The sequence below is a fragment of the Anas platyrhynchos genome, chromosome 3 (genome assembly GCF_047663525.1).
Source record: "Anas platyrhynchos isolate ZD024472 breed Pekin duck chromosome 3, IASCAAS_PekinDuck_T2T, whole genome shotgun sequence".
NCBI classification, from domain to species: Eukaryota; Metazoa; Chordata; class Aves; order Anseriformes; family Anatidae; genus Anas; species Anas platyrhynchos.
In genome coordinates, this window is record NC_092589.1 from 60,544,671 (window position 1) to 60,569,625 (window position 24,955).

A 24,955-nucleotide genomic window follows, 5' to 3' on the forward strand; every position below is an offset into this window, starting at 1 on the left:
AGGCCCTCTCTCCCTCGACGGCCACCCCACCACCAACCCCAGCCGTGAAGCGCCGAGCCCCAGCCCCGAGGGGCCGCCCCCGGGCAGCAGCGGGCGGCTCTGGGCCGGCCCCGGAGGGCGGAGCGCGGCGCTGGGGCCGCCCCCGCTGGCCGCCCGTCGCCGTGCGGCTGCCGCCGGGGAGAGCCCTGCCGCGAGTGGGTCCGGGGGCAGAAGCAGCGAGCCGGGGAGCTCTGCGGGGCGGCGAGGAGGAAGGCGGAGGGGAGGGCGGCTGCTGCTGCTGCTGCTGTTGCTGCTGCTGTTGCTGTTGTTGCTGCCTGCCGGGGGCCGGCTCGCCGCGTGGCCCCGCGGGTGCCCGGGGGAAGCGATGGTGCCGGAGGCGGGCGCCGGCGCTCGCCCCCTGGGCTCCGGCAGCCCCCGCTAGCCCCGCGGGGGAGCCCCGAGCCCCGGGCAGCGGCGGTGGCGGCTCCGCAGGGATGAGCGACGGCGGCGAGGGGACCGTCAGCTTCTCGCTGCCCGGGCCCCCCCCCGGCGGCGGCGGCGGCGGCGAGGAGGGGCTCGGCCGGCGGGGGCAGGGGACCGACGGCGGCGCCCGCAGCCTCCAGCCCGAGCCCTGGGGCGACGACGGGGCCGGCGGCGGCGGCGGTGGCATCGCGGCGAGAGCCAAGGGCGGCGGGCGTCGGACGGCGGTCACCTACGTGATCAACGAGGCCAGCCAGGGGCCGCTGCTGGCGGCCGAGAGCGGCGCCCTGCAGAGCCTGCGGGAGGCGTGCGAGGCGGTGGGCGCCACGCTGGAGACGCTGCACTTCGGCAAGCTGGACTTCGGCGAGACCGCCGTGCTCGACCGCTTCTACAACGCCGGTGAGAGGGGGCCGCGGGGATACAGGGATGGAGGGACACAGGGATGGCCCGTGCTTACAAACAGCAGCCAGAAAGTTTCTCCTGAATACCTTTCTTCTTAATTGTTATTAACAGATGCGTGTTGTACACTTAGAATTAAGACCCACGCTCACCAGGCCGGTGAAGACTTCATAAAGCTAAAGTTGCAGCGCTACGTTAGGGTCTCTGTGCCACCTAAAAACTTACCGACAGGGATTTGATTTGACCTGCAACTCTAAACTTATTTTATGGATTGCCTTTACGTGCATGCAACACTTTGGCAAGTGAGCGTTTAAAAAGTTTTGGCTGTAGCTGTCTCCTCTCCTGTGGAAGAGGAAAAAAAATAATAAAATAAATATCTGGACTGTCTGCCCTGTCCACACAAGACTCAGCAGCATGGACATGCATGCGCATGTCATCTATCTGAAACAGCAAATGCTTTGCTTCGAGGGCTGCTGCTTCCAGGTCCCTGAGCTGGATGGCTCCGCAGCCATGGGCATGTCAGACCCTGCAGTTCTTAGAGATCTGGCCTTAGAGGTGGTGTTCCCAAAATTTCAGAGGAGCTGTGCTCACAGACAGAAATAGGAAGGGCACAGAGCTTCATTATAGAGCCCATACTCTCCACGTGACTGGTAAGAGAGACTTAAAAATTTTAGGAGCTTCAGTACCTCTTAACTGTAGGACAGGTACAACCTGAGAGTCTCATTCGAAGGTGTATCCTAGTGAGGCTCACAGAGCTGAATTATCTGTGATGTTCGTGTGCCTCTTGTTCATTAATTTTCGGACTGGTCTGTGCAATAGGCGGGGTCTCCATAGTTCACAAAGGCTTTTCTTGTAATGGGAGATTTGACTTGAAGTGGGCCCCTTCTAATTCTGGCAGTAGGCGTCTGGCGTCTAGCACTACATAACTGCACGCTTATGTAATATAACATTTCTTATTTCGATGGGTTTTGAGCAAACTGTGCTGCAAAGAGCAGGACATAGAAGTTTGTCTGCTCACGATCTGTTCTGTGCTGTGAGAGCTGCTGCCTAAAAGCTATGTTGTGGTGTTGGCTGTGAGGCTGGAACTTAAGTCTGGAAGGGTCTGTGGGTTTTCACGTTTCTGCATCCAATATATATTTTTAAGAACTAGTTGTTCTACTGGCTGAAAATTTCTGAAAAAAAAAAAAAAATTATGGCTCCCAGGTTAGGAACAGAAAAGCATTGAAGAGTAGAAGCTGTGTAAGCTGAAAAATGCAAACGGGGAGCAGTGTAGGGAACAAAATTGACATGGTCACGAAGGGTGTATTTATTCCACAGTTTGTTTTCTGTTTCAGTTGTCTTCCTTCCACTGGGGTGGAAAGGAAGCATTTGTAGATGGCAAATATAAACTCCTTCCCAGTATCCCCTCTCGTTCTCTATCTTGCTATGTGCTTTCAGTGATTAAAGATGCTAGTGATAAGGTAAAGAATTATCTGCACACTCCACTATTTAAAAAACTGTAGTACATTACAGTAGTACAGCATGGCTGAACATAAGTAATATTTTAACAGTAAAATGACTTCCAATTTACGTAATGGTTAATTGGTTTCATTCAAGGTACTGAGTCTTACCTAGACTCAGTGTTAGGGGCAATTAAGTCATGAGAGTAAGGAATGATGTGATGGAGCGTATTACTGTGTTTGAATGAGATAAAAGCAACAAATCTCTCAACTCTTGAAGTGTGTACAAATGAACTGGGATTTGGGGGAGGGGGAGAGAGGCAGTAGATGCAGTACAACTTTATCTGCCCATTATCAAGCCTTCCCTTCCCTAATGTCTTCTTTGTGCTTTGCATAATGTAGTCTGAACTCCTGGTGATCTCTGATGGCTCACTTCATACCTTTCACTGCTCCAAAGAGAACTTTGGGAAGTATTAAATAAAAGAAAATCTAATCTCAGATGTAAATACTCATCATCCTGTCTAAATTTGGATTAGCCTGCTAATAATCTTCTTCAGCTGGCTTCTGTCAAGTGATGGTGCTTAAATGCTGAGACATAATTAGAAATACATATGAACAGTGAGTAGGTCCTAGCTAAGTATAATGGAACCATTCAAGCACCAAATATTAAGAAATAGCCTATTCTAGCACTTTGTCGTGCATGATTTAAAGTCTGTTTGATTTAAAAAAAAAAAAAAAAAAAAGCCTCATGAGAAGCAAGTGTGGAATCAGCCTTAGTAACTGTTGGAACATTTCATACTTTTCCCACCACTTAGAAGGAGTAAGGTGAAAAAGGGAAAAATCAGTCCGATTTCTTGCAGAACCCAATGTATATGGGGTTGGCCAGCTGTCTCAGGAGCTGTTTTTTTCCATGAAGACAATATTTTTTTCTCAGCTGTGTTGAGTTCTTGCAGTTCAATTACAGGTCTCTGAAATCCAGCATAATTTCTAAACAGTTCAAGAATGTTTAAAGAGTCAGAGAGATGCCAAAATACCAAAATACAGTAGAGAAGCCTATCTGCAGTGCTGTGTTCTGAAAGTTGAAATACATTACTATTAAAGGATACTTTTTCCACATTATAATGACTTGATATTCATATCCTGTTTTTATTTTTTTTAAACGGAGCCATAAATGAGTATAGATTACTTAGTTTCTTTGGTTAAGCAATTCATTTTTTTTCATTTGTTTTGTAGGCAACTGTAATTAAGCTGATTTGCTTATTGTACAGATCCTTAACTGGTCATTTAGTGTTACACAAATGCATCCAGGGCTAGCTGAACAGTGTCCTTTTTTTAAAAAAAAAAAAAAGGAACAAATATAAAAGGAAAAACTGACATGAATCAGTAATCTGGGTCAGCCCTTCAGGAGAGGAAGGTGCTCTAAATTGAGGTGAATTCTTCACAGAGACTTTTAGGTTGAGGCAGATTTTTTGCCAAGTTGACAGAAATGTTTCATGTGACTCGTAATCTGACGCTTTTAGAAATTGCATCAATTTTAAAGTGCAGGGTAAGTTAGGGGTGAGTGTTCGGCTGACTAGCAAAACAAGTAGCGTACAAGTGTCCAAGCTGGGATAATTAATGCACGCAGGTTTCTGGGATGACCTGTACTGTACAGCACTCTGACCTCTACAAGAAGGGAGACCACAGCTTTAATCTTGTACTTTGGGGGGAAATTGGATGCACCTTGAGGAATGAGAGAGAAACTTCATTGGAAATTTGTCTTACTCTGAAGTACCTTGCACTGTCTTTTGAAGCAACTTGCATTGACTGCTTCTAGTGCATGGGCACAGGGATCATTTGTTTACTGTTTTCAGGTGTGTTCCTCCTCCTTGACTGCCTTGCAAGATTACTTTTTTTTTGAAGATTGGTAATTTGTCAGAAGTACAATATCAAGCATTCTGACTTCTGTGTACAATCTCAGAGGGGCTAATGGAAGATAAGAGATCGTGTACTTGGTGACTGAGGAGGATCTGGGTTTTCTAGGCTGTAGTTGCTTGTTTCTAAGATGGTTCTCAAGCTAAGCAACTTGACTGATGTACTTGTCATGCAGTTATCTCCTGGTAGCCTTTATATTGTGTTATACTAGAGCATCCCCTGTTCTTCAACATCTTATGCTCAGGTTTCATGGGTCGGTGGCCCTTGTGATGTTACTTTGTACTGCCACTTCTGTGTAGGGCTACTGAGATAATTCTCTGTAACAGTGATGACTGACTAAAACAGCATTCATCAAATAACAGATAATAAAATGGATTCAGGTTGTTCTCATTGTTTCTGGAATTTGGTATCACTCATTTCTCACAAGCGTCAGCGCAGTGGGCTTAAAAACCTACAGTGTGGTATGCTTGGGGAGCATCTTGGCTCACAAAATGACAATCGTCGGAGAGCCAGTACAGTCACTGGTGTAACAGGGAGCTTTGTTCAGATGAGGTTCTACATCTGAACCTTTTCTGCAGACTTTACAGAGCTTGTGTAGATGGTGTGCCTGTAAATGTTTATAAATGCACAGAAGTGAAATAAAGCAGAACCAGGGCTCGGTTGCCTTCCTGCAGTTTCTTCCCATTTTTCTCTAAGTACCCTAGATTCCGTGATGCTAAATTGTTCTTAAAGCGATTTATGGCTTTGTGACACACCGACACAGACTCTCAGCTTAAACTCAAGAGTTATTATTTTCTGAACTAGTGTTCTTGTTTCAAGCAGTTGACTTAAATGTATTCCCCAGTTAAAAAACAAAAAGCACATGCTTCCTACTAAGTTAGCTTTATGCAGGACCAAGAAAAATGGTCCCACAGAGAGACAAACTGCAAGTTTTCTTCTAATCCGTGTTGTCTCTCAGAACATGTAGTTTGCTCAGTAACTTATTTGCCGTACTTCCTGATTATTATTTTTTCACTTCACTGGGTTTCGTCAGCCACTTGAAATGCTGTACGTTCTTTCTGTGATTATGCAGCACTTGCATCCATCACTTAACTTACTGCTTGGGCACTCCCTTCTTCTACCTCTCTGCTGCTGAATCACCGCTGCCCTTTCTGTAGCATCATGACTGGAAAGTCCCTGTTGGGAATGGTGGTTCATTACATAGCTGAAGAAATTATCCTGATGCATCATTCTTCAGAGTTGAGAGCAACTACTTAAAAAAACATCTACCACCAATCTACCACCATCAGTGGAATTCATGCTGAAAGAGCTTTGCATTCCAGCAGCACTGTGTTGCAAGTGATGAGTTGGAGCAAGAAATGCAGATTAATAATGCAGAGGATGCACAGAGTTGATGATTGTAGCCATGCTCTCCAGATAGGTAAGTCAGTGGTGAGGTATTATGGATACAGCATCTTTGTGTCTGTGTGTGTAGAGTACATTGTCACAATTAAATGGGGTTCAGAGAAGGGTGGGTTACAGAGCTTTTGACTGTGGATATTGAGCTCTAGGCTCTGTTAGGAGGCAACACTGGAAATTTCAACCCGTGAGACCTGGGTTCTCCTTCATTCTTGGTGACTGGCCTGCTGTAGCAGCTCTGCTCTGTGGCAGGAGCTTCCCCTGGCCTTTTCCCAGGCTGAGGAAGATGTTGCCTTGCAGAGCATCTGGCTTGGGTGTCATCTGGGCACAGAAACCCTGATGGGGCTGGGAGTTCCCAACCACTTCTATAATGTAAATAGTATTAAGGGTGTGCTCTTGCAGTGCTTATTGACTAAACCTCCCAGCGATACCAGTGAGACACTGGGATAGATGGTCCACGTTCAGACTGACGGATTATTTTTAGTTACTTTTGTTTGAAATGCTATCTTATCTGCTAAATGCATCAAGGTAATAGCACTAGTTTCTAAATATTATGTGTTACATATTAATGTGTCAGGAAAAATGCAGGTTATGAAATTGTTAGGGTCTCTTAAAATACAGTGGAGATGTAAAGCTCATTGTGAGACATCTAGGTGAGAGGGCATCATGAAAATATATTCCCCAATGGAAAAAGGGCTGAGTAAAGCTAGGTAAGTGTTTTTCTGAGAGAAAAACAGAAGGAAACCTTTGATTTTTATTTTTTTCCTCCTCCTGCAGTTTGTGTTTCTGTAGCTGTGAACAGGATGTGTCATGCAGAAGTGACTCCTGAACCTACCACAGCCATTATAAGAACTTGACTTCTCTTTTTTTAGTCAGTTTCTAATGTAAAGAACCAGACTGGTTTGGCGCGAAAGGGGCTTTTAAAAGACCGTCTAGTGTCCTCCGGCACCCCCAGTCCCTGCCAGAAGTAGGGACACAACCACGCCAGGTTGCCTCAAACCCCATCCAACCTGGGTTTGAACACTCCTAACAGTGCGGCTGCACAACCTCTTTGGGCAACCTGTTCCAGTGCCTAATCAACCTTGTGGTTAAACAAACAAAACAAAAACAAACAAAACCAAATAATATCCCATTTAAATCTATCCTCTTTCAACATGAAACTATTATCCCTTGACCTCTCACTGTAGGCCTTGGTGAAAAGTCTTTTACCCTCTTTCCTGAAAGTCCTCTTCAAGTACTGAAAGCCTGCAGTGAGGTCTCCCCGGAACCATCTCTTCTCCAGGCTAAACAAACCCAGCTCTTTCAGCCTCTTTTCAGAGGCAATGCTTTCCAGGTCCCATGTCATCGAAGGCAGTTTGCCACTGGACTGCATTCACCAGTTCCTTAACCAGGTGCTTTCCTAAATCTGAAGGCCTTAACTCTGCTCTGCCTGGCTCATGTCTGCGTCAGGAAGCAACAGGCCCTGTAAAGCTCCTCCTCTGGCTGGAGCACCTCAGCAGCGCTGTACCAAGAAGTCATACATGGGACAAGGTAAAGCAGAGTGAAACAAATTGTCTAAAAGGCTAAAGGACTAACTAAAAATGGAAGAGACCCTAATACATCATTTAATGCCATTATCCCAGCAATTTAAGAGCATAATGGGCAGGAAAAATCAAATTAAGTTAATGAAGGGAAAGCTTCAGTTTTGTCACTTAGTTTTCTTCTGTCCCCCAGTAGAGAAGAGCTGAGTTTTAAGATTATTCTGTGGTGCTGGTTGTTCAAAACTTGTTCCTTTTGTTTCCAGCCCCTTGGAACTGTCGCTGTTTAGCACTGCTGGATTCTCACGCGTAGGTGATCTGCCAGTCGTGTTTGTATGCTATAACCAAAGAAACTAAAAAGCCTCAAAGGCTCAGCAACGATATGGATTTTACACATCTACGTTAAATAAAAATGAAATTGTTGGCTGGGATTCTTGCCTTTCATAATAGGCTCCCCGCTTCACATTGTCCCAGAACATCTCCTGCTCGCTTTGGTCTCCTACAGCTTATTTTGTATGGCCTCTCTAGGGGTTTATTTTGAGTGCTACAGATAGACTCAGAAATACATTTATTAGAAGGATGTGGCATAAGCAGTCAGTGAAGGCTTTTTGTGCAGCAGAACATGTGTGTGACAGCTGACAGTGCAATCTGTTTTGATAACTGGGGAATCTTCCAATAACCACTGACAGGTAAATACCTGTAAGAAGCTTGAATTGTTTGTATTCCGAGAGAAAATGATCCTCGGGCTAAGCTTGAGATACAAGCACAGGCTGCTTCTTTTTGTTGTATATTACTTTTTTTTCCTCTGAGAACTGAATTCACTCCTTGATTGGAGTGGCTGTAATCCTCGGTTCGGTTATGAAGAGCTGCTGATCAGCCCATAACAATGGCAAGCCAGAGCTGAATTCTGTCCTAAATCATGCCTGCTTTCATGAATAACCTTTAGGATATGTTTAGATGCAGCGTGGGGCTTAGAGATTTCCCACAGATGGGCTCATTTGAAATCGGTGGGAATCGGTGCTCTTTCAGATCCCACAAGAAGCATACACTTTAATGTAGGTACGAGATGCCCATGTGAAAATTTGGCTCTGCGTTTCTTCCTTATGTAATAAAGTAAATGAGTTGCTCTGGGGCTTCCTTGTTGATGGCATCCGTGGATGTCTCTTGCGGAGTGTGCTTTGGGTGAGTAAGCAGCTGCTGCTTTTAGCGGCGACGACAGCTTTCCAGTGATGTCTTCACAAAAGAGTTACACGCAGCTCCTGCAGAGAGTTTCCTGTGATCTTTTCCCCTTTATGCAATGCTTGCCTGACGCAGGTGTAACGGTGCTTTCAGTACAGTCTTTCTGGCTCACTGGGGTCTAGAGACTGAAACCTGTAGTCTGGAGCTTAAAGGTACAGGTTAAATAATTACCAAGAGCTTGATGTTCTTCATCACCCTCTCATGGTCTTGAGCACTGACAATTTTGTAGAGCTGCTCTTCTGTCAGAAGCACATCAAATCACTTTTGGGAGCATAGCACAGAAAACTCTGGGGAATGAACGAGGAAGATCCAGTGATGTACCAAAAGGAAAGGAACATCTGTAAGACTGCAGGAATTCATTTGTGATTCTGGCCCTCATGCCTGGGATAACCTCATCCAGTTATGTTGACACAGGAGCAGAGTGCTTCATTTAACTCCACTGTAGAGGCACACCCATAGATTAAAAATTCCTGCTTCTGCTGTTCCACCTTCAATTCAATTTTTGCAGCTACACAGGGTTTTAAAAGCGTGATGGTGCTGTTCTGTCCCTTTAGAAAATATACTTATGCTAGATAATATGGCTTTTTTTTGTTTTTATTGGTTTATTACTGCATTTCAATGCAGTATTTACGATAAGGTTACTGCAGGAAGGCTGAGTACAGGTGATTCATATGAAAACAAATTGTCTTTAATCTGGATATATGTATGGTCATCATTGCTTCTGCTTCTACTTACTAGCAGTAGCGTGGCGTGCTGGTGAAAGCTGGGATTTTGGCTGTGCTCCATCTTCTCTTGCCCCTTGCAGCTTGCGCAGTCGATAGAGCGACATGTGGCATCCGTAGGGAAGGGCAGAAGCTATTTGCTTCCTGAGCACAGCCTTGCCTTCCAGATCCCAGTTGGAAGTGGGAAGAACTGGGAACCCCTCCAGGTCTCCTTTAGAGCAGGATTAGGTCAGTTCCAAACACCGTCAGAATTCCTGGGGCAAGTACAACTGCAAAAGGATCGGCGACACTGTCCTGGCCGCTTCTACTAGAAAATAATTGGTTGTTATCTGTGTAAATAAACTGAAGTCCTGTGTGTTTATGTTATCTGTTTCCTTTGTTTTCTGCAGAGCTGAAGTCCACTGGTTATTCATACAGTAATAAATATAAATAATAAGACAGCTGGAGTCCCTTAATGTGCAGTCTCTTACAGGGGTTTTCTGTGACCTTGCAAATCATGCAATTTGCTGTGATACAAGTACTTGCTTTGGCTTACGGTGGTGTTACATATTGAAGGAGGTAAAGTTCCCTGATTAATCTTATTCAATATTTGTATATTATATTTCAAAACTGCATTAGTTTACCATAGTTGAAAGCCCATGCCACTCTACCTTCCACAATTGATTTTATGGATGTATGCTCATACCTACAGAGAGGAACAGAGCTTCATAAACATGTACCTATTTATTTACTTTGAGACTGCATAACTCAAAAGTTTGGCAGCTTCTTTTTTTGGAGCTTTTTTTTATTCTTATGTCTTTCAGGGTTGTCACTGAAGTTGAGAATTTTCCTGATATATTAACCAGGAGTAACAGCTCTGGATGTAGTATGGTGCATATGAAACATTACAGGACAAACAGCAAAATTGATGCTTCCAAAGCATCTTGTGGAATTACAGCATTGCTGTACAAAGCAGGATTATTATCTTACTGTTTTTTTTTTTTTTTTTTAAAGCGACTCCATAGGCACTTAGGGAGGGAGGGCAGGAGGAGAGGAGGAAGAATGCATTCCCTAGAGCTGCAGCTCTAAAGGGAGGAGGAAAGGAAAGGTTTTTAGGCATTATTATCCTTTTCTTGAGAGTAGGCTGATGCAGTCAGTGCTATTATCTTTTAAGAAAGTGCTCGGATCTTGCAGCATCACCTGTTTCTGGTTTGTTCATGAGGGATTATGCTCTTCCTTACCCATAGAGTGAGCAGAGGGCTGTTTGTTCCTATTCCATTCACTCTCACAGACTGAGGGCAGCGGGGGTATTATTACAGCCACGGAAAGCCGTCTCTAGTGGTGATGTCTGAACTTGACGTGGCCTTGGTCTGTAACTTCACATCCAGACTCCTAACTGAAGAAGGAGAGAGTCAGCCTGTGACTTCTGAACCCTCTGGCATGGGTTAGAGCTGGCAGTGAGTGATATGTGCTGGGATCTGGGACATCCTTCTCCCAGCCTGGGACTGATACAGACAGCAGTGTCCAGGGCCAGGCTGCGTGGTGCAGCCCAGTCCTGCTGTAGCTTTTGGCTGGATCAGTCTCCAGGTATGTGGCAGAATTTGCTGTTTGCAGGCAAGTTGTCAGCATCTCATGGGCTGGATGTAGCTACTGCTCAAAGACTTGTGTTGAAGCTTTACTCCATTGCATTTATTTCTTTGAGGCTTAATAACTGAAGTTCTTGGAGATCACTAAGGGTGAAGCAGTTTTAACTTGGTTTAAATACCTCAACACAGTTGAGTGTATTTCACAATTTTGAGGAAAATGGAGAAAGTGTTTGAAGTATATATTCTGAAAATGTTCCACAAAAGAAGAAAGAAAATAAGGGTTCTTGCCAGTAATTCCGTTACCACAGCCCATGATCTCCCTTTTCCAGCTGATGCAAGGGGGCCAAAATGCAATAAAAGCACTAGGAAAATGGACTAAGCCTAAAGTGAGAGCTTCTGTAGCACACCGTGCCAGATGGGTGTGTAACTGGAAGACTTCCAGTCCCTTTTGTAGCTTAACTGCTTGCATTTTGCTCTGTTCCCTGCAGTGTCCCAGAAGTGTCTCTGCTTTGAACGATCAGTGTGTCGACAACCTGATATTTTGTCTTTATTTCTTCTCTGTTCACATACTTTAAGAACAGCTCCAATGGAAAGATTTCCTGGGAGGCAGACTTTCCAAGCCTGCTCGGTGGATTTCAGTTTCTGCTGTGACTGGTTGCAAAGTGTCAGGTGCCTGCCTTCAGGATTTGGTTCTGTTTACAGGAAATTACATTTTCTGTATGTATTCCGGATTGAAGCTGTTGCTTTAGAGCTACCACTGTAGTAACTTCCAGCAGTATTTCTGCAGTAGAACTGTATCAGATGGCTGATGCTAAAATGCCTGGATAACATGGCATATTTTCAGGTGATCCTTAGAGGTGATAAGGAAATATGTACAAGTGAGGCAGCAATCCCTGCGATACGCACATCAGTGTTGGAAAGGTTATCGTCCTTATTGATGCTTCCCAATTGGTGCAGTGAGAAGCAGGGGAAGATTAGCATACATGTAAAATCCAGTTTCGTATGGACTCTAATCTCAATAAATTAGAACAGGTGGATGTACTGTCATCCTCTGAGGTGCAATCCTACAGCAGTTTAAGTGGATGAGGCATTGGATTAGCACGCTTCTTGCTTGCGCTGCTTTTAGTGCTCATACAGTTTCATGGTCGGTGGGTCAGGGAGCTGGCACGAATGATGATATATTAACTCGTTCTTTCTTTTTAGTTAGCTTTCAGTTGAATAAGTTCTCTGAGTTGACGTACTGTGTTACAACACAGCTTCCAGAGGACAGGCCAAGAGCAGGGCTGCAGCAACCTGAGTTAAGATTGCCTAAAGGTGTGGTTTTGTGTTATTCTTGATCCTGTCTGGTTGTGGGTTGCCTCATATCCTTTCCCCTTCCGGTAGGGGTGGTGAAGGAGGGGTGTATTTCGTGCTGGCTGTGCCAGATGTTTTTTGCTTTCAGCCTGATGTTTTTCAGAAACCTCCAGTTCACAGAAAAGACTGAAAATTTAGTTCGGGTTTTGGTCTAGCTGGCTGGGACATGCTGAAGCTCTCGTTCGAATTGCCTGAAAGTTCAAAGTTTCAGGCACCCCAGCTGAAACTGGTGGCTAACAAACGAGAACATCCCTGGGCACCAGCACTTGTGCTGCTGGAAGGCTTCCTCTGTGCTTGTGGCCTGAGGCAGCTACCGCTCAGCAGCGCTCCTGGTCACCGGCCTGGAGGCAGCACCCTGAGGCGAGGGGAACTGAAGGATATAGGCCACACCATGCAGTGCTGTGCTCTGGGGCACGTTTAATCAGCCGTGCTTCGCTGGTTGTCTAGTCTAGGAGCAACAAGTGTGCTCCCTCAAGGAGATGTGAAGCTTGTGTTGGCGGCTGAGGCCATGCAGAGTTGCTGTGCCCTGTGTATTCCCTGGGGATGGGTTAATGCTATCGCCCCTGTGAACTCAGGACTCCAGCAGCTACCTCGGCTTACAAATTCACGTTTCTTCTTATAATACTTAAGCTGTGTGAAGGGCAGCAAGCAGCTATTGGGAGTTTTAGGTCTCAGTAGTCATCAAGAAAATAATCTGCTAATACGTGCTGCCTGTAGGAAAGGAGTCCATCCAAAAAAAAAAACAACCCACAACTCTAAACCACCTGAGAGAACTAGATTGCACACACAGACGGAATACAAAGTAAAACTTCTGGTTTCCATTTTAGTACATTTGGACCCTCAGTTACACCTTACGGTTGTACTGAGAGCACACCTCCCTGTCCCTGTTTTGACAAGAGGTACCATATTTTGCAGTGTTTAATTTCAGCATAATGTTGCCACTCTGCGTTACTACGGTTATATTGGCAAGCCTTCAGTGTGGAAAATGAAGAGGCTTGACTGCTGGGGGAGGGGTGAAAAATGAAGTTTTGGAGCTTAATTTGGACTCCTGCTGTTGTCAATGTTTTATTCTGTGCTAGCAAAAATGCTTTGTAGGTTGCATGGATTAATGAGCTGGACTCTGCAGTGTGCATTTTTGGACAAATCTCAGCATTCCTGGAAGCGAAAGGGTGCTCAAAGTGAACGTGCGAGTAGGTGGTGGTTGTCACTTTTTCTTTTTTTTTCCAGTGTCTCTAATGTTTCTTAAGCCTAAATAATTCTTTCTTCTCTTTAGAAGTTTAAGAGGAAGCTGACATAGGAATTCACGTGTTGGTATTTTACAAATGCAAACTAAAATGCTTTTCTTGCCAGCTTTGCCAGTTACTTAGCTTGTATAAATTTCTATTTTGCTGGCAATTATTCAAAGACTTGCATCTATGTAGCTTTCCTATTCATGTCAGTAATTGTTGTAGGAAAAAAGAATTCTATTTTAAGCATAAACGATTGTTATCTTACCTTCATCAATTCAAGTTGAATGTAGCTTGAAGCCTAGGTTGAATCTTGCAGTTAGATCTTGCGTACAGATTTCTTCTGGTTGATTGCTACCAGGCCGATGGTGTTAGTTCTGTTTCAGAAACTTCTGCTTGAACAACGCGTTTTTTTCCTAAACATTGAGTTTGCCACTGTGCTAGGTTGGTGAATGTCCATGTGCTAATACTTTGGAATCAAATTCAACACTTACGGTACTTTGAGTTTCTTACCTCAAAGTTGCCTCTGTCAGCTACAATGCTGGTTATTCCTATGTGTGGGTAAAACTTGTGGATTTCATCTATAAATCCCAAAGCACTTCACAAAGTAGGATGGTGAAACCAGAGGGGTAGAGAGTAATGTGACTAGCCTGGAACAGCTTCCCAGGGAAGTGGTCATGGCACCAAGCTTGCTCAAGTTCAAGAAGCATTTGGACAACGCTCTCAGACACAAGGTCTGATTTTTGGGTGGTCCTCTGTGGAGCCAGGAGCTGGGTTTGGTGATCCTCGTGGGTTCCTTCCAATTCAGGATGCTCTGGGGTTCTGTGATTTGATGATTGCTGAGGTTTGGCAGTCTACCATAGATATTTTGAGGATGGCACTTAGATTTCTGGAGTTCGTAAGCTGTCTGCTAGATCACATGTGCTGCCAATGTGATTGGTGACCTAGATATGACTTATTTCTGTTAAGAAAACGCAAGCATCTATGGTTTCTAACGTCAAATCAGAAGAAAAAAGTTTTAAAAACTCTTATGGAACAGTTCAATATTAGAGCCTACTGCAGTAATTCTAAGTCAGCAACAGAACAAAAGCAGCTTTTGGTGCTAGAATTATATACAGAGGTTATTTTCCTTTGGAAGTAAAGTTGGAATATTTGTTGTCATATAGACAGTGACAAAGCAGCAGTAAGTCAAGGTTATTCTTTTTGGTGTGCAACTGAATTGAATGAGAATGAAATCATAGCTATTGGAGGCTGTCTGGAGTTACCACTGACAAAGCCAAATGCAGGCTTGCTTATCAGACCTGTTTAATCTCGTTTTGCTGCAATTACCACCCATCAAGTCAAGTGTTAAGAATTCAGCTCAGATGAGTCATATCCGTTTTCTGCTGTGGGATGCAGCAGTGCAGTTACTTGTGAGGCCGGGCAGCCAGTGCTGCCTTAGTGGCAGATGGTGTTCTGGAGAGAGCAGTGCTAATTGGGTGTATATATAGTATTTTCTACTGAGATTTTTAGACTGGTTTGCAACTTAGTAGTTGTTTCATGGGAAATCTGGGTGTAGGAAATCCAGAAACTGAAATACCAAATAATTTCATGTACACACATACATTTCCTCCACCCCCCAAATTCCTCTGGTAGTGCAACTAGCATAAAATTTTGGCCTCGTCAGCAAGAATGAGGCATGTCTGCTCCTCTGCCCCTTCCTTACTGGTACCTCTCATTATACCACGCTTACCTTGGACTGTGAGGGGTAGCTCTGTGATCTACAGATCTGAGCTCCTCTTGGCTAAAGCAGAAAAGGTCGTATCTCAAATTCTGAAACTAATTTCAAACTTGATCTATCTGAAAGAGAGATGACCATCAGGCAAATTAAAGTGGCCTGGATGAATCTGCGTTTCTGAACTTTGCTGTGCTAGTCCTAATAATGCTGCTAGGCCACTAGTTCCAAAAAGAAAACTTCTTCGTTAAGAAGCTGGATCAAAATCACAACTTGTAGGAAACACAAATGTGTCAATTTCCAGATTTTCCAGTCTTTCCTAGATGAGCACTATGTTTCATATTGAAGTCAAAAACTTTGTAATTATTGTCCTTGAACCTGTGAGAGATGGGTTTTGGAAAAGGACAGCTATTCCAAGCTTCCTTGTAGCTAACAGTAACGCTTGCACCATAATCTCTCCTGTCTGTAACTGTATCCAAGGCTGGGACTTTGCTTCTTTCTGCCAGCAGTAAATGCTTCCTCCTCGATAGCTTACTAACAAGGCTGTTTAAATTTTCGAAAGGATTTGAGGCTTCTGTGTCACAGGGCAAGGATTGCGTAAGCCTGTGCTGTAAAGGCTTTGTACCGTGTAATCAGACAGACTCAGACTACATCTTTTCGTGAATTGTTGCAATAAAAAATAGTACCAAATGCTGTGTTAAATGATACATGTTGGTTTCTGCTGGAGGGTTGGCCCTTCACATTCTGAATACTTCAAACCAGAGTTGTTGGATTTGAGGTACTTTCTGTGTGAAGTAGATACCTCTGTGCAGTGGTTTTGGTGGAACCCAGGGGATCTTTCAAATTATTTGATCAGGTGTGTGGTGTGTACTCAGCACGTTCCCACTGTTGTCTAAAGTCACATATTTGCATGGGTGAGTGTTGCAGGTGGTACCAAGGATTCAGCTTTTTCCTTGCTAAATTGCAGAAGTCGTGCTTGTAACTTACAGACAGGTAAAGTAGAAAAAGGAACTTAAGTGTAGTTCTGTACTTTGCTTTTGTTGATGGAAGAAAGTGGTAGTGGGGAGAGAAAAATGTACCCCATTCTTCCTTTCTGAAAGGAAGAGTTGGAAATGGATAAAGGTATAAGAAATATGGAAGCAGAATCTGTGGAGTTTTCTTGTTTCTCAAGGATTTCTTTGAAATAGTTCATAGGTGGGCATTGTAAGGTGCAGATGAGTAGGAAAAAATAAAAATAATCTTTTGAATTCAAAATAGAACTATTTTAGACCTCAGTTGGTGAATCTAATAAAGTGGAAAGTACAACAATAAATCTTTAGGACATAGAACATATGCATTTATTATCATGTATTGTCTGTGCTAGGGATGGTGAATTTATTTTTGTCTCCTTGGGGAAAGAACATGCTTTGCTACCTGGAGAATTGTAAGCAATAAAGCAGTTGATCATATGGGCTTATTTTGAGAAATATTGGTCAGTGTAGGCAGGTGGTCACTATAGACAGTTTATAAAAGCAAATGAAAGGACAAAAGATGCAAAGGGACTGAGTGCTGCTGGATATGCTTATTTTCTAATCTGTTAGAATGCGTTACAGAGGTTAGAGCTATTGTGAATATACTCCTGAAGACCTCATAGGAGTAATGAAGGAGAAAAGACAGCACCAGGAGCTACTGTCTACTAGAAGTGGGTAAAGAACTAGAAAACACTTTTCTGTATGAGTACAGAGGCAAATTGTTTATCTTATAGGCATAAGGTGCTGTGGAGGTGGAAAGTATTGGTTTCACAAAAGGACTAAAATTCCCGAGGGATGGTTTGCTGAGACCTGCTGTGTATGGTGGACCCAGTATGACTGAAATGACTCAGGAGCTCTTTTGACTGTTGAATTCTCTTGGGGCTTCATAAGGATGTACCCTGTGGCTCTGCAGTTGCTCTGTTTCTTTTTTTCTTTCCTAATAACTGCTGTTGACAGTGGTAGAGATGGGCTTCCTGATCTGACATCATGTGGTTATCTTTAGGACTAAACTGACACAGCTCATTCATGGATGATGTTAAGTATTAAATTTTCTGACTAATTTGCTAGACAAATGAAACTGTAGATGTTTTCCAGAGGTAGATGCAAATGCAAACAAGACTGACCTACTTAATGCCAAGCATTTGACAGGTGGAGGCATATCATCAGATAATGTTACCAAATTCACAGAAGCACACCGGTTTAACCCGGATGAGGAAATGGTATCAGTCTGGCATCTGAAATAGCAGGAAGGCTGCAGTGCCATGTTGTCTCTTGTATGCCTTTTCTGGGCACTATTGCACTGTCACCTGGATGGAGCTCCAGGGGCTCCCATCAGGATGCTTTTCTCTGGAAAAGCAGTTTCTTCCATTTGTGGATCACCTTCAAAGTGAAGCCATGGAATTCAGTATTTAAGCTCAGTTTTTGAGCATAAAGAGTTTTGCAACTTGGAATAAGAACCTGTAGAGCAGAATCAGGAGGAAGGTGGCTGGCATTCACTCATGGGTGTACCCAAAAGGACCCCCCCAGGACATGCTGAGATCTCCTAGGTACCTGAGCCAAGCTGGGCTCTGATGGCATTGAGCTCATCTTAGCTTGATTTCCTCCTGGTGGTTAGGCCCTGCGGTAGTGAGGATGTGCCAAAGCATCCCTGGAGATATGCTTTTCACAGCCTGCTCTCTGACAAGTACATCCTCTTCAACTTTATGTTAGAAGTGGTGCCTGTTGGAGGTGGATAAAAGCAGTGAGGAAAAGTGCTGTTGATGCAGCTGTTGTTAGTAAAAGGTATAAACTAATCACGTTACCTGTAGCAATAAATCTCTGGATATCTTGCCCTGGGACATTTTCAGCCAGTGGGACTGGGGTTTGTTTTAAAAGGTTTTTATCAGTAACCCAATGTGTCTGTCCTTCAGTAACTATCTTATCGTTGATTCAAGTGAAAGAAAAATTCAAGTGGCTGATACGGAGTACTTCTGAAGGCAAAATCCTTCATCACACCTCCTACAGCATAACTGTCCTGTAACTTGGACACATGAGGAAGGTTATGCAGAAGGTGCCTCTAGGAACTTCCAGGTGGGGGTGGAGGGGCGTTATGCAATCCTCAGTTTATGCAAAACCACTGAAAGTACATCAGAAATCTAGAACACTCTGGAGTAAAAACATTTTCCGTTGAACTTTTTTTTTGTGTGTGTGTAATTTGCTTTCTGTGCTAAAATGAATTGCTATGGCTGAGCATGGTCTAAGCACATTTTCAGCTTTGTTTCACAAAAATTGTCATCATCTGTCTGATGCAGGTAAGAACATCTTCTTTAATAAATAAAAGGGGGCTTCAGGCTGGGTGTTCTCTGCTTTATTGTGAATACTAATTCCTGTATTTCATGAAAGCTCCTCTGACATCTAGTCCAAAAGTACTAGAGCAGACCTATGTACACAGACTGTTTGGAATATTTGCAGTGTAGATACTGGCACAGAAGCATTCCTATCTTATTTGGTTTATGCATAGTTTAAATTGTTATGCATTTAAAACATGAAGAAACAGACAAAGTTAGCTTCCTAGTTGTGCTGCTCCTTCTGACTTCACACTGTGTTTTTTGTTAAATGAATGTGGCACGGTTTGCAAATAAAACATGGGGAATGCAAATCATAGAAGAATGCGGGGTCAGCAGGGGTTCCATGAACTCATTAGTCCACCTTGAGCTCCAGGGAGTTGACTCAGCTGCCGTGTGAGTGCCAGGTAGAGACCTCTGGTGTTTTTCCTTTGAAACTCCCATTTACGCAGTACAGAATGTGGTAGGGTATTTTTTTTTTCAGTAGCATACGTTGCTCCCCATTCATTCTGTGACTTCTATTAATAACAAAACCCAGTGCTCACCTCCCAAAGGTCTAAACCATCCAGGCAGTTTTACATTTGATTTCAGCACCTATAAGCACAGGGTATAATAAAAATTCATTAAAGGTGAGTTTTTCAGTCTTCTGTTCCAATTCTACTCCCATCTTTCTGGGTGCTTCCCAAATTGTTACAGAAAAAAATTATCAGTAGCAACATACAAATCAGAAATGCAGATATGTGCTTGCATAGATCCTTTGATAAGTGCTGCAGTCTGACAGTGCATTATTGGTAAATACTCTCATCCTATAAAGGAAAGCTGTTCTTGAACATTTTAAAATAAACACCAAATTTAGTAAAAGCACAGAAAGTTCAAAAAATTGTAGTGAGCAGTTTAAATTCCTGAGTCTAACCTCAAAAGCAATACATTACCAGCTTAATAGTTATGATCAGATACCTTCACATGAAACTACACTTCTTTTTTAACAGCGTATGAATTCTTATGATTACTCTTCAGCAGAACCACTGAGAATGTACTACTTTTTGGATTAAACCTAATTAATAAAGTCTTTGTTATTAAGAGAGAATGGTGTTTTCTGTTAGAAAACATAGCATATGAGACTCTTAAGCCTTTGGGCATTTGGTCTTCTCAGACAGTGTCGTTCTGTTCCTGGGAAAACTTCAAACACGGAGATTTTTGGGAGGGGTGGTGAGAACCAGAAATGGTAGACATACTCTGTACCTTTGGTTAGGATGAAGCTTGGGGCTAAAATTCTCAAATACTGTATCATTTATGACATATTTTCTCCTCATAATAGAAATACTTTCTTGAGAAGTAAAGACATTTAAACAAACATGTTTACATCTCTTAGAATGCTTCTTCCAAGTTTTTGGAAGCCTGGGAAGCTCCCAGTTTTTGTGCATTCCAGCTGTTGTTCTTCATACTCATAAAATATTATGTATTTATTTGTCAGTCTGTGCTCACTGCTTGGGAATTTTTTATGTTTACACCATTTTTGGCAATTGGAGATTGGGAAATGTTAAATCGCATGACTTGAAAATAATGCCGTAAGAAATAATTCTGTATCTTTGGATCAGAAACACTTCTGGACTTTTTATCTACAGGTTGTGAGCTTAGTGGGCAGGGCTCTGCCCTTAAGAGACAGACGCACTCTGTCTCACTTTGGCTTGGCCTTCTAGTTTGGCTTGGCCCATCCTTTGTGCAGTTCACATTTCTACTAGGACCTGTGGAAAAAATGAGTAAGCTTCTGAAGAGGAAATTGAAAGGAATGACTAAAAAGAAGAGCAGCTTTCAGATAGCAGGGAAACACCTTAATGAAAATTGCTTCCATAAAGTGCGTGCTACTTATTTAAAGAACTTTTAAAGTAACCTACAGAAGGTGGCTTTGTTGAGACAATGACGGAATGAAGTGATGCCCTTTGAAAATGATGCGCTTTTGCTCAAATGGGGAAAAAAGTTGGAAAAAAAACCAAACACTAAGTATGGCAAACTTACTATAAGCTTTAAGATTGTTCCCAGAAGAGTTTGAGGAATACTTGCTGAAGACACTACCAAAAAAGTACTCTCAAATGCTTCACCATCAGAGAGCAAGCTCAGGGTCCTATGCAATCAACATGGAAAAGGAAGGCTTGAGAAAGATGCAGTTTTCCTGCTATAATCTTCTGAAAGACCTTTTCTTTAAGGGGGTAAGCCTGAGGTACTGCCTGAGTTTTAAGTTGCCACGAGAAGAGGCTTTAAAATAAGCTGATAAAACAAGTGGAAATGACTCATACAACCTGTGATGACGTCTCAAGTTCTAAAGGACTCCAGCTGAAAAACACTGAGCTTTTAATTATGGCGTGTGACTTCTGACTTCAGTGGATGTTGACACAGTAAGAAAGGGTGATGATATTGTAATATTGGTAGGACGAAATACAAATAAATTTCGTAGACACATGAATAAAATCTGACAGTAGGGAAGAGCTGGCTGGATTTTTTGTAGAGGTAAATCAGACTTCAAGATTGTGAAGCCTTTGAGAGGCTGTAGTTCCATTTAAGACTGTATATTTGGATGTCAGAAAGCTTTTGACCAGATCCCTGACCAAAGACTCTTAAGATCCAAAATGCCTGGAACTGAGATCATTGTTCCCTTCAAATGAATGGTTTGTTCAAGGAGTGGAAGAGAAAATCAGTTTTGCAGTGAATCAAGGTTACCAGTAGTAAAATGCGCTGGCGAAAGCACTGCCCTGGACTTTGTTTGAACTGGACTTTTCAGAGTACATGTCAACAATGTGCTGGTGGTGTTTGCCAATGTGCAGGCCAGTCAAGACTCTGAAGAAGTGACTAAAAAATTGTAGAAAGCCTTCTGGTAGCAGGCAAATGGGCAGTTCAGAAAAGCTGAAGTTAAGTAATAGTGAATGCAAAGCAACATATGAAGAAAAGCAGCTCTAATTATGCACACAATATTAAGCACTAAGTTAGTTGTTGCTATTCAGACTTCTAGTTAGCTCAAGACTTCGCTGAAAATGTCTGTGGATTGCTGATTGAAAAAGGTCAGTCTTTATTTGCCTCATTCTTACAATCCTTATGGTGTTGGCTGGCTTCTGGCAGGGAGATTTTGAGCCAAGCAGAGCTTTGATCTGATCCCTCGAGCTGTTGTGATGAAACCCAGAATTAATTTTGGAGCATGGAGGTGGATCTGCTTAGACATTCAGTGAGGTCCTCAAAAAAGCCAAATATATACTATGTTGTAGGTGAAAATAGATTGTATTAAAATAAAAATTAAAATGCTTTTCATAAATAGGGGAAAATTTAGGTCACTGAGGCAGAAATAAATAGAATACACGAAAGTAAAAAGAACTTCTGATTAGCTATCCTCCTGCCCCGTCTGCCTTCTAGGCGGGTTGTTGTTTCCTGGTTCAGTTTTAATGAACTCATCACCTTTGGAATTGTGGCACATTCAGTGGTTCTGGAAGAATTTAGGAGGACTTCTTTCCATCACCTCCGAGGCCTGGCTGTTTGCTCTTTCCTTCTCTAAGCTCTTTTGTTGGCACACCTGTGATTCCACAAGTACTTTTTTCCTGCATAGTCTCAGTCTCTTGAGAGAATGCTTAATCACTTAATCACGTCTTAAAGGCACAAAACTTGAATATATAAACCAAAATAATCTGACAGGTACCATCACATCACTTATTTGTGTAGGTGGCTGAAAAAAAATGCAGTGATGCACATCCACTGGACAAAACTTACAGGACAAAACTGAGTTGCTGCAGCTTGCATTGCTTTCCTTGACTTTTCCTGCTGTTGTCTTTGAAAATTGTTTAAAAATATGTTAACATTTTGTACAGGTCCTAAAACTTATCAGCCCTGCGATGTGCTCAAGCTTTCAGTGGAGCCTCATTAGCTACCTCACTGAGCTCAGAGTATTTTTTTTCTAAATGTAAAGTTTGGAGTTGCGTTTAGTATTTCATGTTCTTGGCGCTAGGGAGCCCATTTCACTGGGATTGATACAGATGCAGCGAGGCTGAATATACTAAGGTTATTTTTAAATAAATGGCTCTTTGTTTGGTTGTCATCTTTTATTCTTACCTAATCCTGAGGTCCTCCCACATGCATCAAGCTGAGGGTGGTTTTTTGATTGTTGGGGGTTGGAAACGTGATAGCATCACAGTCCTTTGTCTTGGGCCAAGATAGTGTATTTTGTTCAGTCTCAAGCTTTCTCTTTTTTTTCTTCCTTCACCAGTTGTCTTCAGATTATTGACAGACTGCCATGTGGTTTGCTGTGTTAGTTCCTACAGGCTCCCCTTTTGTTTCTCCTACGTTTTCCCCTCTGATTCCCTTACCCAACATCTGTATAAACTTTCTTTGTGGTACCAGTCACTTGCCGTCTTCTGCTGTTTTCTTTCAGTAAGTACCCTCTGTTTTGCTCCCATCAGCCTTGTAGGATAAAATCAAGAGCTTTTCCCTTCGCATCCTTGAAATGTAGTGCAGTCAACAACACAGGATTTCATGTGGAGGCTGTGGTTTTAGAATATTGCACGATCATTCTTTTTTTTTCTCTTTTCCTTATCTGGATAGCTCTTTGTGATGTTTTGTACTTACTTTTATGAGAACCATCTGAGCCAATTAGCTGCAAAAGTTAGCAGGGATCAATTTGTACAGGCTTTTATAAGAAACACCTTGATGCATAGTGGGAGGGACTGCAAGCTTTGTAATTCTCCTATTTGGCAGCAGAGCAAATACCATGTATTTTGGGAGGTGCTCCAGAACATCATAACTTGTGGGTTGTGAAGTTGCTTGCTAACTGTGAAGTTGCAAGCTAATGCTGCATCCATGTCTGTATGGTGGATAAAATTTCCTTACCCCCTGGAACTATACATGACTTAATCTTAAGCAGAAGCAGAGGGTATTCAGTTGCATTCCTGCAGTTATCATGGTGCATTTTGCCTCCTCTGTATAGGACCTAGTGATTGTATGGGGTGCAGAATCATCTAACTGATCCTGTGTCTGCCCCTCCACCCCCAGTGCTCAACAGAGTGACTGGCTCAGTTATCTCCTCAGGTATCAGCCATGCTAGACCTGATACAAATGTGGTATACTAACAGTTAATAACAGGTAACTCTTAGAGTTTACCTGAAATGAAATCATGCCTTTGCTTATTAATGTTTGTCCAGGTGTAGAAGTTGACTTTCAAATTCAAGACAAGCTGGACTCAGTATAGCTGTCCAAGGATAGCTATCCAAGAATAGCTATCCAAGGATATCCAAGATAGATTAGCAATCCAAGGACAGCTAAACATGGTGCTGTTGTGCTTGAAGGTAACTTGCTGCTTTTGGGGTAAGTATTAAGTGCCCTAGTTACTTCTATCCGTGGCTTGTTCTACAGAATGGGATGCTCGCCAGGCTGCTGTGCCTGTTCTGATGGGGGCAAGTGCTCAGAAATTCCCCATCAAGCAGGTCCCAGGGCTGGCTCTAAATTGTACTTGTGATGCAGGATCTCCTCTTCCATTTTGTGAAAATGAGACTACCAGACCCAGGATTATTGCAGGTGTTTAAAAACCAAACCTTTCTGGAGCATTGGTGTCACAGGTGCTTTGTTAACCCTGTCTGCTAGGGCTTGTGACATGTGAGGTGCAGAAATAAGGGTCCTGAACCATAATGCCCTATCCTATGCAGTGCTAGAAACTGGAAGTCTGTGGTGGAAAATAACTAACAAGTGTCACAGAATCACAGAATTTCTAGGTTGGAAGAGACCTCAAGATCATCAAGTCCAACCTCTGACCTAACACTAACAGTCCCCACTAAACCTTATCCCTTGACTTTTAGTGCTCTTGCTTATACTTTAAACATTAATAGGAGATTCTACAAATACTTTGCTTTTCCATCATACAGCATGTTTAATTTGCTCACGCAGTCAGTACCCTCTCTTCCTTCCCTGTATCCAAGCCCCAGGCAGCTCTACGAAGCTCTCTTTCTGGCTCGCCTCTCCCAGCAGACTGGCTCGGCCGGCCTGGTTTCCTGAGCGGCCAGCCATTCCCCGGGGTGTAGGTGTGCTCACCCGAGTGCCTCCCGTCGATTGTTTCCGCTCTGGGAGACGCGTGAGCGGCTCCTGACAAGTTGTTCTTGATTCCAGTGGTGCTGACAAGTCGGTGGTGCTGCGGTTTGCACGGCTGGACCTGAACCATCACGCTGTACTGGCGCCGTGCTGTCACCTCCAAAGCTGGTCTCTGCCAAAGCAGGCAGTCTCTGGGCAGAGAGCAAGATGTCCATGTCGAACGGAGAGAAACACAAAGAAGATATGCTCATCTACTTGATCTGCTCATTTCTGAAAGCTCACCTGATAGCACCTTATCACAGCTTGTAGAAACCATCGTTATTACTGCTGAACGCAGAGCTGCTACTGCAGTATGGAAAGCACTCTGTGCTTAGGCTTGCGTTCACATAAATTTGGTCTACAGATATATCTCTGGCAAGAGTTTCTTTTAACGCCAAGTGGAAGAGAACCCTAAATATTGTTCAATCTCAGAATTTGCCATTAGCAATTAGCTTTTCTTTTGTCTCGGATAATTGTGGAACAGTGAATGTGGGGCAGCAACTGTGTGCGTAGCACCAATTAATCAGAAGATAGTAGCAAGCATAAACATTCATCAGTTTTATAACTGCGCTGTTTGTATTCG

The 24,955-nt window shown here is 43.1% G+C and overlaps 1 protein-coding gene across 1 annotated transcript in view; it reads left to right on the top strand.

Annotated features, from left to right (window-relative positions):
- The first annotated feature begins 330 nt into the window (after nucleotides 1-330).
- The window catches only part of MAP3K5 (mitogen-activated protein kinase kinase kinase 5), a 99,902-nt gene continuing 75,277 nt past the window's right edge, over nucleotides 331-24,955 (top strand). The window contains exon 1 of the mRNA XM_027454464.3: nucleotides 331-858. Within this exon, the coding sequence (XP_027310265.3) occupies nucleotides 474-858 (385 nt within the window). The 5' untranslated portion in view covers nucleotides 331-473. The remainder of the gene's footprint in view (nucleotides 859-24,955) is intronic.